Source organism: Helianthus annuus, chromosome 15 (assembly GCF_002127325.2).
Source record: "Helianthus annuus cultivar XRQ/B chromosome 15, HanXRQr2.0-SUNRISE, whole genome shotgun sequence".
Classification (NCBI taxonomy): domain Eukaryota; kingdom Viridiplantae; phylum Streptophyta; class Magnoliopsida; order Asterales; family Asteraceae; genus Helianthus; species Helianthus annuus.
Window position 1 is genome coordinate 174364971 of NC_035447.2, and position 17068 is coordinate 174382038.

The following is a 17068-nucleotide window of genomic DNA, read 5'->3' on the forward strand; positions in this document are numbered from 1 at the left end:
GGTTCGGGTTTGATTGCCATCCATACAACTAAGTAAATACACAAACATACAGAATACGAACAAAGCTCATATCAAACCTGTATGTGCAAGGTTTCGGAATTTAATCTAGTCGCCGGAACAAATTGGTGAACAATCTTAATCAAACGAAAATGAGAGTGTAAAGGGTTAGAATATCGTTAAATTGATACTAATGACAACAACGTAGAGAGTCTTGAGCATTTGAAATGTGATAGGACACATTGCTTTAATCACTTGTACACTAATACATCGTCTACTTAGTACATTTTAATCCGCACAACAATACTGGCCAAGACAACTATCGAAATGTCGACAAAAATGAGTAGGTTATCACGGCGCATTTTGATTTTTTTAAAACATTAGAGATTATAAAATATGACAAGAATACGTAAAATAATTACAAATTTGTTGTGGAAAGGGATAAGTATAACTAATTAGCCATAATTTTATTAAAATAAAGGGATTTAAGTGTAATAATATGAGAGACTAAAATATAATTAGTGTTTAAAAGACCAAGTAATTAAATGTATCATAGCTAAAGATATCTTGATCATACTGAGCATGCTTACTTCTGCTTAAAAAAGCATAACACTATGAGAGATTTAAAATTCTTGGATTAACAAGATGATGCAAAGTTTAGTTTCAACGACATTACTGACCTAATTACACAGCAGCAGCAACTGAGGTCCAGTAACCGAAATACACATGCGAAACAAGTTCAGTAAACACCACATAAGTTAGAAAAGTAGACAGTTAAAAGATTACGGTCGGGCTCTTTTGTTGCTGCATGAAGGGCACTTGTACTGCTTAATGTGCTCTGCTCTTGCTGGAGTGATTTTCACACACTTGCCATGAAACCATTTTTCACAAATGTCACAGCAAATCCAGAACTCGTCCGATGCGTAATTCTCACCACAGGCCCCACATAAGGTTTCTCCATGCTCATCCTCGTCATCCTCCTCCTCCTCCTCGTCATCGTCTTTCATTACTGGCGGTGGTGGCGGCTGCTGCTTCGGGTACTTCCCCTGAGAATCTGGGTCCCGCTGCGTAATCACCAAAAACGAAAAAATCAATCAGTTAAATTGAACTATTGCAAGCACAAAGAAAAGTAATAAGATCCATTTTTACCACTTTGGAGTTTGACTTGGATTTGGTGCTACTGTGATTAGATACAGCGATTTTCTCCTTTTGGTTTTTCTTTGCAGCACCACTTACAACCTCAAATATTGTCGGGAGATCATTTATCATGTTGAACAGACGCTTCCTGCATCAATAAATAAGTTTCAAAACACTTGGTAATTGATTATCAGCAAAGACAGAAAAAAAAGAGTAATAAGAGTTAATTGCCATTTTAGTCCCTGTGGTTTGGGCCATTTTGCCAGTTTAGTCCAAAGTTTTCATTTTTAACATCTGGATCCAAAAAGGTTTCATCGTTGCCATTTTGGTCCAACTGACTTAACTCCATCCATATCTGTTAAGTCTGGCAAGGGCATTTTTGTCATTTCATTTTTCTTTTTATTAAAACTTTTTTCTTTATTGCTTTTTCTTTTAAATGAAATGACAAAAATGCCCTTGGCAGACTTAACAGATGTGGATGGAGTTAAGTCAGTTGGACCAAAATGGCAACGATGAAACCTTTTTGGATCCAGATGTTAAAAATAAAACCTTTGGACTAAACTGGCAAAATGACCCAAACCACAGGGACTAAAATGGCAATTAACTCGAAAAAAAAATGACAGATTTACTTGATTAGCTAACAAAAAAAACATATATTCTTTTGTATTAGGATACAATAAATGATTAACAGATTTACCTGTCAGCTTTATCAAAGCCAAATCTGGCACCAAAATAGAATGCGACGGAAAGCAACCAAGCATCACTATGAACAGCAACCAACGATAACCAATCTTTTTCTTGCATTCCGTCTCTAGCAAAGTTGATACCCAATGCTGGTTCCGGGAGTTCTGGTGGGACCTCTTCAGCAGGCAAATTTACCTCCCATTGCTCACTTGGAAAACCATACAAACACAAATTCTCCTTTTCTGAACACAAAAAAGTTTGCAAAAAAAGTTTAACATGGAACACACAAAACAGACAAAAATATTAATGTACCATGAATAAAATAGGCGTGAAATTGAAGAGGTAATTAAGACGTAATTAAGACAACAACACATAAGACATGGAGATATTTATCAGTGTGCAGCTTATTAGCTCGTCGCACAAAAACACAAGTAATGAGATTCTTGGAAGCAAAAAAGGCCTGTAGGCTGCAGCCACCAAGTTTTCATGTCAAATACTAAGCATGTGTAAATCATGACTAGCTTTAACAGTAAGGTCAAGAAAAATACAGATTCATGCCTTGGTATACTGATGTAATGTACAAATGCATAGCCTACACCTCTTGTTACTAAATGAAAAGGAATTATAGCCACTACAAAAAAGCTGCGAAGATCTCCAAAAACCACATCATCTATTGCAAAAGATTTTAAAGAGAGGCCAAGAGAAGAAAAAAGATGCTTCTAAAAGATAGAGTTAATTGCCCGGATGGTCCCTGTGGTTACGTTTAGTCCCCGCCTTTTGAAAATAGCAGGTATGCTCCCTTTGGTTTGTTATTTTGTTACTCGGATAGTCCCCTCCCCTGATATATATTCAGGGGACTATCCGAGTAACAAAATGACAACCCATAGGGAGCATACCTGCTATTTCCAAAAGGTGGGGACTAAACGTGAAACCGCAGGGACCATCCGGGCAATTAACTCTAAAAGATATACTTCAAAACCATATGCAATCACTCAAAACGGTTATCTGTGTTCGTATACAAATGCACTTCCAACTGAAGTAACCTAAAGATAGTACCCGTTAATTCTCCTTATGGGTATCGCAAAAAGACTCATAAAGAACTAGAGATCTCAATTTAAAAAATTTACAGAAATCTAAACCTAACCTAATGAAAAAAAAACTATATATTTTTACAAAACAGCATCATTCATCCAAAGACCAAACATATGTTACACATAGTGTACAAACCCACAAAAATTGGCAAATTTGTACAAACTCGCAAGATTACAAATTTGTCAAGTTTGTAACAAAACCCACATAACCCATTACATAGTATAGATTTAATATTATATAAAGTTACGAAAACAAAAACAAAAAATAAATATAGATAAGAATGTAAGATACCATTTCGATAATGCTATGAGCTAATAAAAATAGATGCTTTCGGTAAAACGAATACCTTGAAACTTGGTTTTGAATTTAAACCAAGTGAATGAAATTGACATGCAAGAAAAAAAAATATTAATTAAAGTAAAAGAAAGGGTAGAATAAAAAGAACCCTAACCAGGATCACACTGCTGGTAGAAATCTTCAACCTCTGCAAGAAATTGGAAAGTAAAAAGTGGGTAATTTAGTTGTATAAAGAAAGGAACAGAAGAAAGGGGTAATGAGTATGAATCTAACCGGCGGTGAGAGCCTTGATCATTCCGGCACGACGACCTTTGAAATCCCTAAAAACTTCTTCGACTGTGCGGGGGTTATACGCTGCAGCCTCCATCTAAAATGTAGAAATTGAGGAGATTTACAGAGAAGAAGCAAGCACAGCAGGCAAGAGTGAGTGTGATTTGAATGTATGTAAATAGGGGTGGGTGGGTGGGTTTAACTTTACGGGTGATGAGTCCGAGAAATCAAAATCGTATTTTTGGATTTTACTAAACGCTGCCCTAATTTCAGATTTCTTTTATCTTATTCTATTTCTTGATCAAGTTAATTATGGGATTTTTATACATTTTTATCCTTCCTTCTAATATCCTATATTACATATTTACCCAACACAGAAAATTAATGTGCATATTTCCTTTTTTTTCTTATGAAATTACCCATTTACCATTGCCCATTTTTAATCCCTTACTCAAAATCAATTAGTACGCACAAACAACCAACATTCCCCTCTCCTTCCCATCGTAGACCACGACCTGCTTCGCTTTCCCTTCGACGCACTCCGATTCGCTGACAAATCTGACTTTCGCTTTTACGACAACATGTATTTTGTGTACATAGGTATTCTAGAATCCAAAATCTAGAGAGTCATTATCAACACCGTCAAGAGTTATCATCACATCATAGTAGGGATGAGCACGCTACCCGTTCGGTACCAAAAGTACAATTACCAAAAAACAGGGAAAAGTTGTACCAGTACTTACCGATGTTTTACCCATAAATACCGGTATCGTACCGGTACCGAAAAACGGGAAAAATGGGAAGTGGTACCGGTATCAAATATACCCGGTGCGGTTCGGTACCGGTACCCAATACCAAATGCTCAACCCTACATCATTGGATCGGGTGTCAGGAAAAATATCAGAGTATTCAAACACTGTAGTTTTCATTTCAAAATGGTGGGATAAAACCCATATTTACATAAAGGATTTTCACATAGATAAACCCATAATTTACAAAAAAAAAAAAAAAAAAAAAAAAAAACACACACATTTTATTCAGGTTACATAGCTACTTATTTAAGCTTGAGTGCCTCATACCACATTTCCTTCTCTTTACAGTAAATCACCTGAAACGTGTTTTAAAACATTTGATCAGCGAAAAATACTAGTGAGTTCATTCAATTTGTATAAAAAAACACGTTATTGTAATTACAGCACTAAGAGTTTTTACATTTGTTTATATATTTCAATTACCCACATTATTTGTCACTCGCTCATTTCAGTGACCGCGGTCATATTACTATTGGCTAACCATTTGTCCAATAGTAAAGCTTATCAAGTATTGTTTACAAAACCTCACATACCGGGCTACCGACTGTAATTTAAGAATACAAAGACTTAATCACTATAAATACAACTTGAAAACATTTAGGGTTTTGCAAATCTTTTGAAAAAAAACAAAATGACTCACATTGCACAATAGGGTTTTTAGTTTTCGCCTCCTGGTTTTAAGTCCTGGGTCCCTAAATAAACACACAATGCAACCTGTATTAGGGTAGTAACCCAATTCAAACGTTAACGATAATCACGAGATCAAAACCTCAACGTAGTTAAAAAATATAGTCTTATTCAGGCAGCACTTTGACATCCGTTGATTAGTTTCAAATCAATCGGACAGGGTATCGTACCAGTGATTAGGTTCCGTACACTTCTCACGGGGCAGAGTTTCGAGGTTTAGGGGTTCAGGTGTTAGAACGGTAATTCGAGAGAGGAGGAAGTATCGATTTTCGATCGAAACTGATGCACTGAAACTGTCCCAAACCGGCCTTTATATAGCCCATGTGGGTTTCTTGCGAGACGCGCCTGGGCGGTCGACCTGGCATAGGTCTGCCACGTGTCCAGCATAGGTCTGACATGTGGCGCGATGTCGTGACACATGTCATCGGCCGCCTTTTTCGTTCAATCGTGCATTTTTCTCGATTTTCGTGGCGGTTTCTATCGCGTATGCTTGGGTCTTGATCCCAAATGGTTTGGTTTTTATTTACGAGTTTAGTAAATGTATTTTTGTGAGGGTTGGTTTATCAACTGGCAAGTTTTTTTTAACCGCTAAGTTTTTCAAGTTTTGTCACGCTCACTTGGGGTTTCAATTATGGTTTGTCGTCGGGAAAATTTTGAGAGTTGTTAGAGGGTAATACATCTGCACTTTTGAAAAGGTGGAAAGAGAGTATGTATAATTGACTTGTACATGAGGCATAATGAGTTGCACATTGTAGCTTGTGCATACCAAGTTGTAATAACAACTTGAAATTAATAATAACGAGAAACATAGACGAAAATAATGCTGAACCCCACACGTACGTTGTGTCATTTTAACTTGCAAAATTTAAAAGGAAACGTAAAACGAAAAATTTGCGAAAGATGAAAAGTATAGTGACCAAAGTTGAAAATAAAAAAATTGTAGGGGTTAAATTGCAAAAAATAAAAAAAGGAAAATCTTTGGGTTTGAAGTGAAAAATCAATATTTTTTTTTTGAAAATCCTCCTATGCATAGGTTACAACACTATGAAACTTTACAATGTTACTAATTTACAGCATGGGAAATTATGGTAATGGTAATATGTTAATTTATAGTATGGTAAGACCACCCGTAGTCGTTTAATGTTTGGGCGTTTTTTTAATAAAGCACGCCCCTCCACGCCGAGACACCCACCCCCAGGGCGTTTTTTTTTTCCAAAAAATGGTTTTGGCGTTTTATTTTAAACGCCCTGCTTCAATTCTTTTGGCCCTGTTTCCAAGCTTCATTTGTCCAATAACATTTTTATGGTTTTTTTTTTATTTAATTCTGTTACACCACAATGCCTGCATCCCGATTACACTCATTTTAGAAAATGTTCCATTGCTGACTGGGCTGTCACATGGCACAAAACGCTCAAGGATAGAGAAATTAGCAGTAGAAATGGTCTAATATGGTAATGGTAATATATGAATTTAGATTAATAATTATTATAGAGTAGCATTTTTTGTTGAAAAGATAAATGAATGATGATGGTCTTGGAGTCTTGGGCCTGGCTACTTATAAAAGAAACCGTCCTTGAAAACCCAACAGGCTTGTTTGTTTGGTCTGACAACATCCATCATCATCAATTAGGAAGCCGTTTGTGGGTTTTTTTGAATTTGAATGGGGAAGGCAAAGAAGCGATGGACATCGGAGGAAGAAGCGGCTCTTTCTGCCGGAGTATACAAGTACGGCACCGGCAAATGGAAGGACATCCTCAACGATCATCAGTTTGCTCATTGCCTCATTAATCGATCCAATGTCGATCTCAAGGTTTCTTTCTTTCTTGCTTCTTTCTCATTAATTTTAAGTTCAGTAGAACTTGGATATTTATTGTTAGCGGACCAAGCTTTGGCTTGGGTGGGCGGGCACCCTTAAAATTTTGGTAAAACCCTTTGTTCGCACCCCCGGAAAATAATTCCTGGGTCCGCCACTTCATACCTAGTATATTCCCACTCATACCAACCAACAACATGGTCGCCACAATGGTTATGTTTTAGCCATATATTGTCTCATGATGTATAGATTAGATTTAGCATCAATCGATCTACATATCATTTTCTTTTTCAGGATAAGTGGCGTAACTTAGGTTGTAACGCGTCAAACAGCCAAGGCTCATCGCGTAGGCATACAGGTTCTAGGTATGTTTTCATTTTTCAAATGTACTTTCTTTAATATACATAAGAGCTAAGTCATGGACTTGAGTTTACACTACTATCATGTCATTTACCCATTATTATATCATATATGTAACAGTTACATGAGACAAATGTGGAGAATGGTAGGATCAAAGAAGAGGCTATGCCAAATCACTATGATAATCGTAATAATACTTACAATGTTAGGCCTCCTTGGAATGCAAACGCAGTATTGGAATAAGAGGCTGCTGCCTCTTATGCTCACAATAAGGCTGGAAAGATGGTACATGATGCCCTCAAAGACATGGAAAGACTTGAAAACCTTTCTCAAGAGACTTTGGCGGTTCTACAAATGGCTCCAGAGCTTTAACCAACATGTAAATTTCATTGCGCACACATATTCAATCTAACTTTATCCGTCTTCTTTTGAACATGACTATATTTATTTTGTGTCGCAGGTTAAAGTTCACCGGATGGTATAGGTTTCTATGGAAGAATGATGTTTATAAGTGACTTTCCTATTCATTTTGGTTACTGATAAGCGCCTGGCTAGGTAGTTATGTTGTTTAAACTGGTCTCGAGTAAAACTTTGTGATCATAGGTTAATATATCATCGTCTTCCTTGTATTCATTTTTTGATCAAACATGTCAAGATATGTTTATTGGCTTGTATGATTTCAGCCAGCAATGGCTTTGGCTTGTATGATTTCGCAAGTAGCATATCCACCTCACTGAAGATATCAATCATCATAGTTTGTCGATGCGAGTTCATATGCAATCTAGGCATGGGTTAAAAGTTAAAACCTCAGTGAGTGACAGAAATGAAGTTTCGTCTTCTAAGGTTATCTGTAATGGGGCGCCATGAGGGGTTTTATGTGGGCCATAACGCCCCATAACGCCTAGCACACCGCGACGGGCGGCGTTATGGGGCAAAAAAATGAGGGAAGCGTTATAGATATCGCGGCGTTATGGGGTTTGCTTTTCAAATGTTAACCAATCAGAATAAAGAAAGTTTTTTTTTTAATTAATTAATAAAATTGAAAATTAAGAATTAGGTAATGATGGGTAGGGGCTTTATGACTACGGACTCTAGTGATATAACGCCCCATAAAGCCCCCGTGTGACGTGGCACGACACGTGTCGCATAACGCCCCACAAGGGGCTTTATGACTACGGATGGCCTAAGCAAATAAAGAAAGTTTTCCACTCTTTTCAAAATTTATCTCTCATTTTTTAAAAAAAAAACTCCCACATCTTATCCATCATTTTTATCTTTATATTACATTCTACATTCACAATAATTTGATGAAAGATAAATAGCAGCTTTTTATATATAAGAAACTAGGGTAACAATGTTACAAATTATAAAAGTAGGGTGTAGATTTGGTAATTCTAATATGGAGTTAAAAGGGATGATTTTTAGACATTGATTTACCTTAATTTTTAAAACATATGAGATACAGCGGAGTAGTTGTGATTTGTGAATGCCCAAAATCTTGAACTCCCATGTTGTAGTGATTTACTGATGGCCCAGATTTCCTCATTACAACCCATCAAATCCTTTTATTAATCAAGCCCAAATTATGGTCAATCTTTAATTAATGGCGGCCCAACAATTCAAATCCTCAGCATCAATGTTTAGCCCAATTAAATTTGTATGACATCAAATTATGTTATGTAGCCACTAAATTTAATTTCTTTGTTGCGCAAACCTCAATCTTCATTGTAACTTGTTCTGACGGTTCTCACAGTATATATATAAATCAATTCATGATAGTAGTAAAATAGATACAAAAATCATGATAAGTCACGTCTACAAATGCAACTAACACAGGTTAGTCCGCTTCTTCTAGCATTCCCAAGCTTAGATTTGAGTTGCAGCAAGCAAAGAAGAAGTGAGTGTTTTGGGGACCCAAAACCATAACTATCTGATCAAGTGGGTATCGACGTACATTCATCATATTTCACACAAAGGATTCTTTGAAACAAATATCCGTAACCTAGGCCTAGGCCTAGTACACTTTCATCTACTCAATTAAATTTGGATTATAAAACGAAAAGAATCGAATATAATAGTTTAGTTTGGCAAAATTGAAGAGTACAATTTGAAAGTGTACGGAGAGAGACAAGTGAACATTCAAACTGTTGTGACTCTGACATTTGGTTTTTGTACCCTGCCTCAACTTATTATACCCATCATCCTTTTAGGTTTATATTAATTACCACGGTTGTTTATGAGGTTGAATTACGTTAAGTTCCATAGCACAACGGTTGGTCTACATTTATGAATCATCTAGAATTTAAAACAAAATATAAAAAAAAAAAAAAAGAATACAAAAAATCTTAACTTAGGGTAGACAAATTGTACACCATTATAATTCCCTCCCTCCCTCCCTCCCTCCTTATGCTGCTACACTTGGTTGTACACATCATAAAAAGCGTCTCTATCTATCTATCTATCTGTCACTCCCCCTTCATTCATACTTCACCGCTACTCTCTCCAGCAAACTTCACTTCTGTTGCAAATCCAAATCCAAATGCAAATGTGATTGATCACATTTGTATCCATTCACTGCTAGCTATATATCGATAATGGACAGAGGCCGTAAAGAGTATCCGTCTTTCTCATCGACGTTGCTTGACGTTATCTCCCGATCCATAGACGAAAGAGATGATAGAAAACCAGTGATGAGGAGTAGAAAGAGCATTGATGATGGCGGTTACAAAACTATCACCGATGTGCCGCTTAGAAGGAAATCAGCTACAGGTCTCGAAAGCAGTTCATTCTACATCAACTCTTCTAATACCCGCGGCTCTTCTGTTTCTAGACATGAAGCTGAAACAATATACGGATTTACAGCGAGGCCTAGACCGATCCGTACTACAACCATTAGCCAATATGAAGAGTGTAACTGTAACTACAATTCTAACACGCCAGAGATGAACACAACTATGTATGCTGGATCCGAAGATCAGAAACCGAAGGCTAAGATGAAATCCAGAGCTATGAAGATCTACGGTTACTTGAAGAAAGCAGGCAAGCAGCCGATTTCACCAGGAAGTCGGTTAGCGACGTTTTTTCATTCGCTTTTCAGTACGACAAGCACAAAGAGATCCAAGGTTCCATCGCTGTACAATGGAGGTGACGATGAGGATACAGTTCATACAAAAAGGAAACCTAAATCGGCTTCAACATCTTCGTTTTCACACGCGTCTTCTAGGGGAATGGAAACTACCGAGTTGAAAAGGTCTGTTAAGTTTTATCCAGGGGGGAACGTGATCGTCAACGAGTATTCTCAGCCGCTTGGAAGTCCCCTGGCGGTTAAAATTGCCAACAATTCGACTGCAGAGAAAAACCGTCGTCTGAATATATTGAAGAGTTACAAGAGGAAGGTTGAATACGTGTTTGATTTGATTAAAGATAATGTTAATTATGATGATGATGATGAAGCTTCGAGCTACGCGAGCTCGGATCTGTTTGAACTGGACCATCTAACTGCCATTGGGATGGATCGGTGTATGCAAGAGTTGCCATTGTATGAAACAACTAGTGTTGAAGCCAATCGAGCCATTGCCAATGGTCTTGTTGTGTGATCAGGACCAACATCGTTTGTTGAAAAGTATTTATAAAAAGAAACAACTATAAACTTTGAGAAAGGTTTTGTTTGTCCATATTCTCATGTAAGAATTTATTTATGGTTAGATTAAGTTTATTTTTTCTTGGTGATTCACCTTTGAGCCTGTCACATGCAACTAGAAGATTTCAACAAAAGAAAATTGCATTTTCTTATTCCACATCAAAAAAAAACACAGTGTATTTTATTTTGTCATTTTTAGTTTTTTCTCTCTTTTAGTCAGCTAGAACAAATATACATTTGATTATCATCTTTTAGCAGAAAAAGTTGTTTCGGTACTAAGACGCACAAAAAAATGTGTCTCTTTCCATGAAGAAGTTGGGGGTTTAAGCCCCTTAGCAAACAAATGAGTAATTTTAAGAGTATGTGAGTTAGGTGCTAAATGAAAAAATAACCAAAAAAGTTGTTTCATCGATCAATCAAGTGACCCCCTTATGCACTTCTAAAGCCGCGTACTAATTAAACTTATTACGTCAATGACCTCTCTCAATCATTGTTCGATTCCTGCCCTTCTCATTATTTTCTGCAGCACCTGGTAATGAATGATGGTAGACTAAGCGAATAGGTGGAGATCGCTAGTTCAATCCTTGAACTGAGCGGATTTTACCTCACCGCACTGTCGTGCCTTCGAAAAAGTGTTCACGGGCTTCGGCCCTAGGTGAGGGTTTTCCCCGGTTCGGAGGCGAGTGTATCCCGATGTGGTGAATTTCGCCAGTAGCCCATTTGAAGGATTCGTTGGTCGTTAAAAAAATAATAAACTTATTATTTTAGAGTTAGAGTGGGCCCAAACACCAAAAATCGAAATGAAAGCAGACTAAATTGGACGAAATCCAATTATGTGTTAAAATAGTTAGGAATTTTGAATTTAAAGGAAGTTAATGATGATTAGGAGGGGAAGGAGGAAAAGTGGGACATGTGTAGTGATAGATATTTGCTTCTAGTATCAATTTTCATGATGACCCACACCATTTGTTAACTTGTGATATGCCAACTAATTAATTATTAGATCCTTATAATTTATATAAAACAAATTGTATCAATTTTGGTTTTGTTGACTACGTACTATATATAGGTGACATTGCCAATATTGTATTGTAAAAATTATTAACAGTGAGAATCCCCGGTCCGGTATGCATGGTAATCGAACGAGAACCTGATGAGCAAACATTTTGGCCGCGCATAATTTATAGGCGGTGACATACGACAACCGGTGGTGGTTGATGGGACAGGTAACCGATATGGGTAGGGTCCCATCTATTTTGTTTTGATATTTCTATAACTTTTTTTATTTGTTTAATCTAAGGGTAGAGTATTCTAGTCAACATCTACTTAAAAATCAATGGTGTTATGTTTTTGCAAACTATTGGGCTAAACATAGAATTTTGTAAAGTTAAAAAACTAGTAACCAAATATGAGCAAACCAGTAGTAAACCACAAGAGATGTCCTTGTAATTAATTCTTATATTAATTTCAAAAATACAATTTATAAATGATAAACTGACTTAAAGCAATTTTTTTCCATCTATTTGCCCCTAGACAAAAAAATAGTTGTCAATGGGGATATGAGGTGCAATGATGGGAATCCACAAAGACGACCATAATTTGTTTCTTGAGAAAATTATAAAATTAGCCAAGAAAAAAGTCATGTAAGATTAAATATAATTATTATATTTATATTTAATTGTGTAGCCATTATAATCATTTATATTATTTGGATCAAAATATATTAAAACCTATAATAAATTAGTTGGTAATTGTTGATGGGCCAGATTACCCTAATTAACTAATTGGGTTTCCCCTTGGGTGTATATAAGGAGATTACTAGAGAGGGATTAGGGTTAGACATTCATAACATCACACTCAATATTGCCCCTCCTCTCTCTCCATTACTACGAGTTCTTCAACCCTAAAGAACTCGGTACTACCATCAAGAAGATACATCCTAAAGGGGAACCAGACCAATCTGACGAACATGACGTCTACTTCCCTCTCTGGTGTGGTGACTGGTTAATCAGGTACACACCTCTTATTTTATTGTTCATGATTAAATTTACATCATTAGGGTTTATGTTTTGCCCTTGTTCTTATGATATAATCAACAAGTCAAATTACCAATCTAGCCACCTCATACGTCTTTGGAAGGCCACTCACAGATCCCAAGTCTTCTGATGCGTCTGCATGGCCAAGTATTGCGTCCGCCAATCCCCAACTGACACGTGGAAAGACTCATCCCATCCCACACATGAAAGACTTATCCCTTGCGTCCGCGGACTCATCCCATGTTTGAAAGACTCATCCCATGTTTGAAAGACTCATCCCATGCGTCCGCAGACTCATCCCATGCATCTGTGGCCACGTGTCTATTTTTTATTTGGTTTCTCCCCAAGGACTCATCCCATGCTTGAAAGACTCATACCATACATGTGAGTGGCATTCCAAGAACGCATGAGGTGGCTAGATTGGTAATTTGATTAAAGTCTTGACTAGATTGGTAATTTTCTCTTGTTTCTTTCTAAAATAATTCACCTGGAAGTTAGATTAACATGTTTACTAATTTTATTTGCATCAAACATGTAAAACAATCCCTAAATGTTTAATTTCTTGGTTGGAGAACGGGTTTGAATAGTATTGATAGACTTCCAAGATTTAAGAAATTTATTTTAGTAAATTATTGTAAATTAGTGCTAATACTCGCGAATTTCGCGGTGTTGAGGAATGATATGTTTTTTATTTTTTTTGAAAAAAATTACCTTTAAACTGATCATAAACAAACTGTACGCATGAACTTGTTTTGGAATAAATAATACGTCATGAAATAAAAAATAAATACTTCAAATATTTTAAAAACTTTAAAATACTACTTATTATACAAAATTGATATCCACCAACTGTAAAATACTAATTTTTACCTTCAGATACCGACATCGTACCAAACTTTTTCGGTACCGGTACCAGTACCCAGTTTTGGCGATTTTTCGGTATAGGTATTTTCGGTACCGGTATCACGCTCATCTCTACATATGGGACTTTTGAGGTTGACCTCAAAAGTGAAAAGTCAAAAAAAGTTGTATTTCTTTATAGTTATTGTCCAATTTGTATCAAGAAACTGTCCAGTTTAATTTATTGTCCAATTAGTATCAAGAAACTGTATCGTTTAACTTTTGAGGTCAAATATGTTTCGACCTCAGAATAATAAGAAATCATGAACTTGTAAAGTTTTCCGAAGTGGAAAGTGGAAACTACTTTAATTTGATATTTAATATGTTTGGATCTCAGAATAATAAGAAATCATGAAGTTGTAAAGCTTTGAAGAGAAGCGAAAACTACTTTAATTTGGCGGTTAGATCATGATATTAACATTGAAAGAAGCAATAAGATATAACTTTAAAAGCCATGTTTAGATCAACTGTTGCAAAAATGTATGTGGAGTTTCACTTTTAAGGTCAACAGGCCATCTTTAGAATGAATAAATAATATCAAATATGAGTTTTTGATGAAAAGTAAAACATAACAGTTAATATAAACTTGTAGAGTACGTAAAAGAAAAAATTGGTGCAACTTTAGTAATAAGTAGCATGTTAGACCTCAATTACAATAGTTATAAGGTTAACCTTAAATGTCAAAAGTTCCTTTTTCCATGTCTTTGGTCAATCCAACCCATCCAACCGTTTGTTGGTAGGTCAACACAATCCATTCAACCGTTTGGACTCACATTAAAAACTTACACAATTTGACCTGAACCTGTTTTGACCCGTCACCAAACTAATCCATTTTGGAAACAAAAGCAATTATGAATCTTTGATATCTAACCAAAAACAGGGCGAATAAAGTTGTTGGCTTTCTTCTACGATCATTGTGCCCTGCTAATCATTTACAACGACTTCTTTATCACTGATCAAACTCAGGCGATTAACAAACCTGTAAAGAAACAATAAATGATTGAAAAATGTAATACAAATACCGTTTATTTGTGAGGAAGTACACACATTCACATGAATGCAAATCAGATCCATAATTTCCGATCTTATAACAAAAACTTAACACTTACAATTCAAATTATATTGCAATAACTTAAAATAAAATCATGAGAACAAATAAGGTTCGTTAATCAAAATAAGACCTTACAAACAAACCGAGATTGCAAAATAACATAAATTGCTAATAGTGAATCAACATGGAATTGAAAATGGGATAATAAATAGGAGATTGAAACTGAACCTTATTCCATTGTGGATAGAAAGGTAGTCAAAATGGCGATGAAAATGAAGTTTAGGGTTTGTGTTCAGCCATTTGTGTAAACACAGAGTAGGTCCACCAAATAAAACTATTCACCATAACATTTTTCCACCAAAATCAAAATCTCATCTCCAAATCGCTACCACCTATCCTATAATTACATCAATAAAGTTTAGATTACCACTTTAAATATGGTTTTACTACATAACCATGAAGAAATTATAAACCCTAGATCAAAATTCAGGATCATAATCAAACTCAAATTATTCATATGAACTAAAACGAAGTTTACAAATCAAGAATATAGTAGTATTAGGATGCTGGTTTGATAAAATAAGTGAAACAATAAATGACCTTTTCCTCATTTGAAATAATAGGATGTTAAAAACCATCCCCTTCCTATTGCTAGTGTTTCTTTATAAATTGTTCCCGAAGAATTGTAGTGAAATTACTAAAAGTTGGTTAAATCTCGCAATGTTAATACTGTGAAACATATCATTATATGAGAAAAGCACATAAATTTGTTTTTGCTTACTTGAAGTCAATAATGTGACACTAAACTCATATATCCAATCCAATCGAAGACTGCATATACATATTTAGACTTTGTAAGCTGACACACCAACTTTTTATAAAACTTGGACAAATTTTGCTCTGTTAACTCATCTGGCATACCTAATCAGGTACGGGGGTGCTGGTGCTGTAGAATATGTAAAACATTTCAGTAATCTCGTTAAGGACCCAACGTTGATACTCGACATGAAACCGATGAATCCAGTCACACGGACACCAAGTTATGATAATAATTTACATTTTAAAAATAAAGCAATTAGGAGGTTGTACCTAGGCAAGCATTAAAAGTACACTTTTGATGGCATTTAACGCACCTCGCATTATTCCTTTTTTGCTAAAATAAGTTATCCGACCAATTACTAATTAAGTATAACTAAAATTGGCCCCAATATGCAAAAATTAACCCACTTATGCTATTAGGTTCAAGCTATAACCCAAATTGACCCGTCATGAAATAGAAACCCTTCTCACATGTCTCATTCTTTGTTAACAAAAGGCTATTTAAGCCTGAAAGAGAAGTATAAACCAAAGTGACATTTTCTTTTTGCATTTTAGAACAATTAATTTTTTTTCAATAATAGATTTATAGTGATTAAAACTTAATGCTCAACCAATATTAATTAAAAAAAACTTACTGTTAACTGAAAGTAATTCGTTGAGATCAAATGGATTTGATAACTTTGATGGATGTACAAAAGGTGGCACATGCTGCTACAAATAAAAAACACAATTAATTTTCACACCACTACTTCTAATCATACTAAAAACTAACAAATTATATCAACAAATGTTTTTAACAAACTTAAATTAGAAATGACAAAAAAGTAATCTTAAACATGTATTTTCAAGGATGGATATAACATTATCATTGTACATGTCATACACTAGGTAAATAATACATAGTGATGCTAACATAATTCAAAAGTTGAAAGACGTAAAGAAAACTGCATTTATTACTCACCAGAGGCACAGTTTGAAAGTTATTAACACAAACAAAGTTATCAGCACACACTTTGTATTGGAGAGATCGAGATCTCAAACGTTAACACCAGCGATTTCAACACCCAATTAAAGAAGCTTGCAACTTTAGGTTCTTAACAAACAAATTTAGCTAATTAGAAAATCCAGAAAACTTCGTACAAATTGTCTAACAAATTACAGAATTAAAAATGACCTAATTTGAAACATATTACAATACCTGGCTTGAGAAAAAACAAAAGTACAGAACTCAAAATGTGCCATTTTAGCAACAATTAAAGAGGCTATCACAACATCAAATCAAGAACAACATGGATATCAAACCATCAACATAGCAATAAGACAACATTATTGAAACAAACATGAATGTTCAAAACCCTAATTGCGATACAATCGACCAAATATTTTCGCAATATAAAAACAAAATCTAGTACACGGAGGTAAAAATCAGAATAATATATCATTCAAACGCCAAAAAAATTTATTAAAACTTAT

At 35.4% G+C, this 17068-nt stretch overlaps 3 protein-coding genes across 4 annotated transcripts; 2 read left to right on the top strand and 1 right to left on the bottom strand.

Moving 5' to 3' along the window:
- Positions 1-612: 612 nt before the first annotated feature.
- LOC110913052 (PHD finger protein ALFIN-LIKE 4) lies at positions 613-3655 on the bottom strand. Of its 2 annotated transcripts, none has more exons than XM_022157920.2 (5): positions 3481-3655; positions 3362-3394; positions 1832-2060; positions 1147-1282; positions 613-1064 (listed from the first exon to the last, which is right to left on the bottom strand). In XM_022157920.2, exons 1-5 carry the CDS (start codon positions 3572-3574, stop codon positions 780-782), a joined length of 777 nt encoding a protein of 258 aa, XP_022013612.1. In that variant the 5' UTR covers positions 3575-3655; the 3' UTR covers positions 613-779. The 2 variants fall into 2 exon arrangements, with proteins under 2 accessions (XP_022013612.1, XP_022013613.1); XM_022157921.2 differs by having other exon boundaries at positions 613-1061; positions 3481-3653.
- A 2901-nt stretch (positions 3656-6556) lies between these two features.
- Positions 6557-7882, top strand: LOC110913054. Its single transcript, XM_022157922.2, has 4 exons — positions 6557-6786; positions 7084-7154; positions 7270-7528; positions 7610-7882. Exons 1-4 carry the CDS (start codon positions 6637-6639, stop codon positions 7631-7633), a joined length of 504 nt encoding a protein of 167 aa, XP_022013614.1. The 5' UTR covers positions 6557-6636; the 3' UTR covers positions 7634-7882.
- A 1861-nt stretch (positions 7883-9743) lies between these two features.
- LOC110914661 (protein BIG GRAIN 1-like B) lies at positions 9744-10745 on the top strand. Its single transcript, XM_022159444.1, has one exon. The coding sequence runs from the start codon at positions 9744-9746 to the stop codon at positions 10743-10745; it is 1002 nt and encodes a 333-aa protein (XP_022015136.1).
- The last annotated feature ends 6323 nt before the right edge of the window (positions 10746-17068 follow it).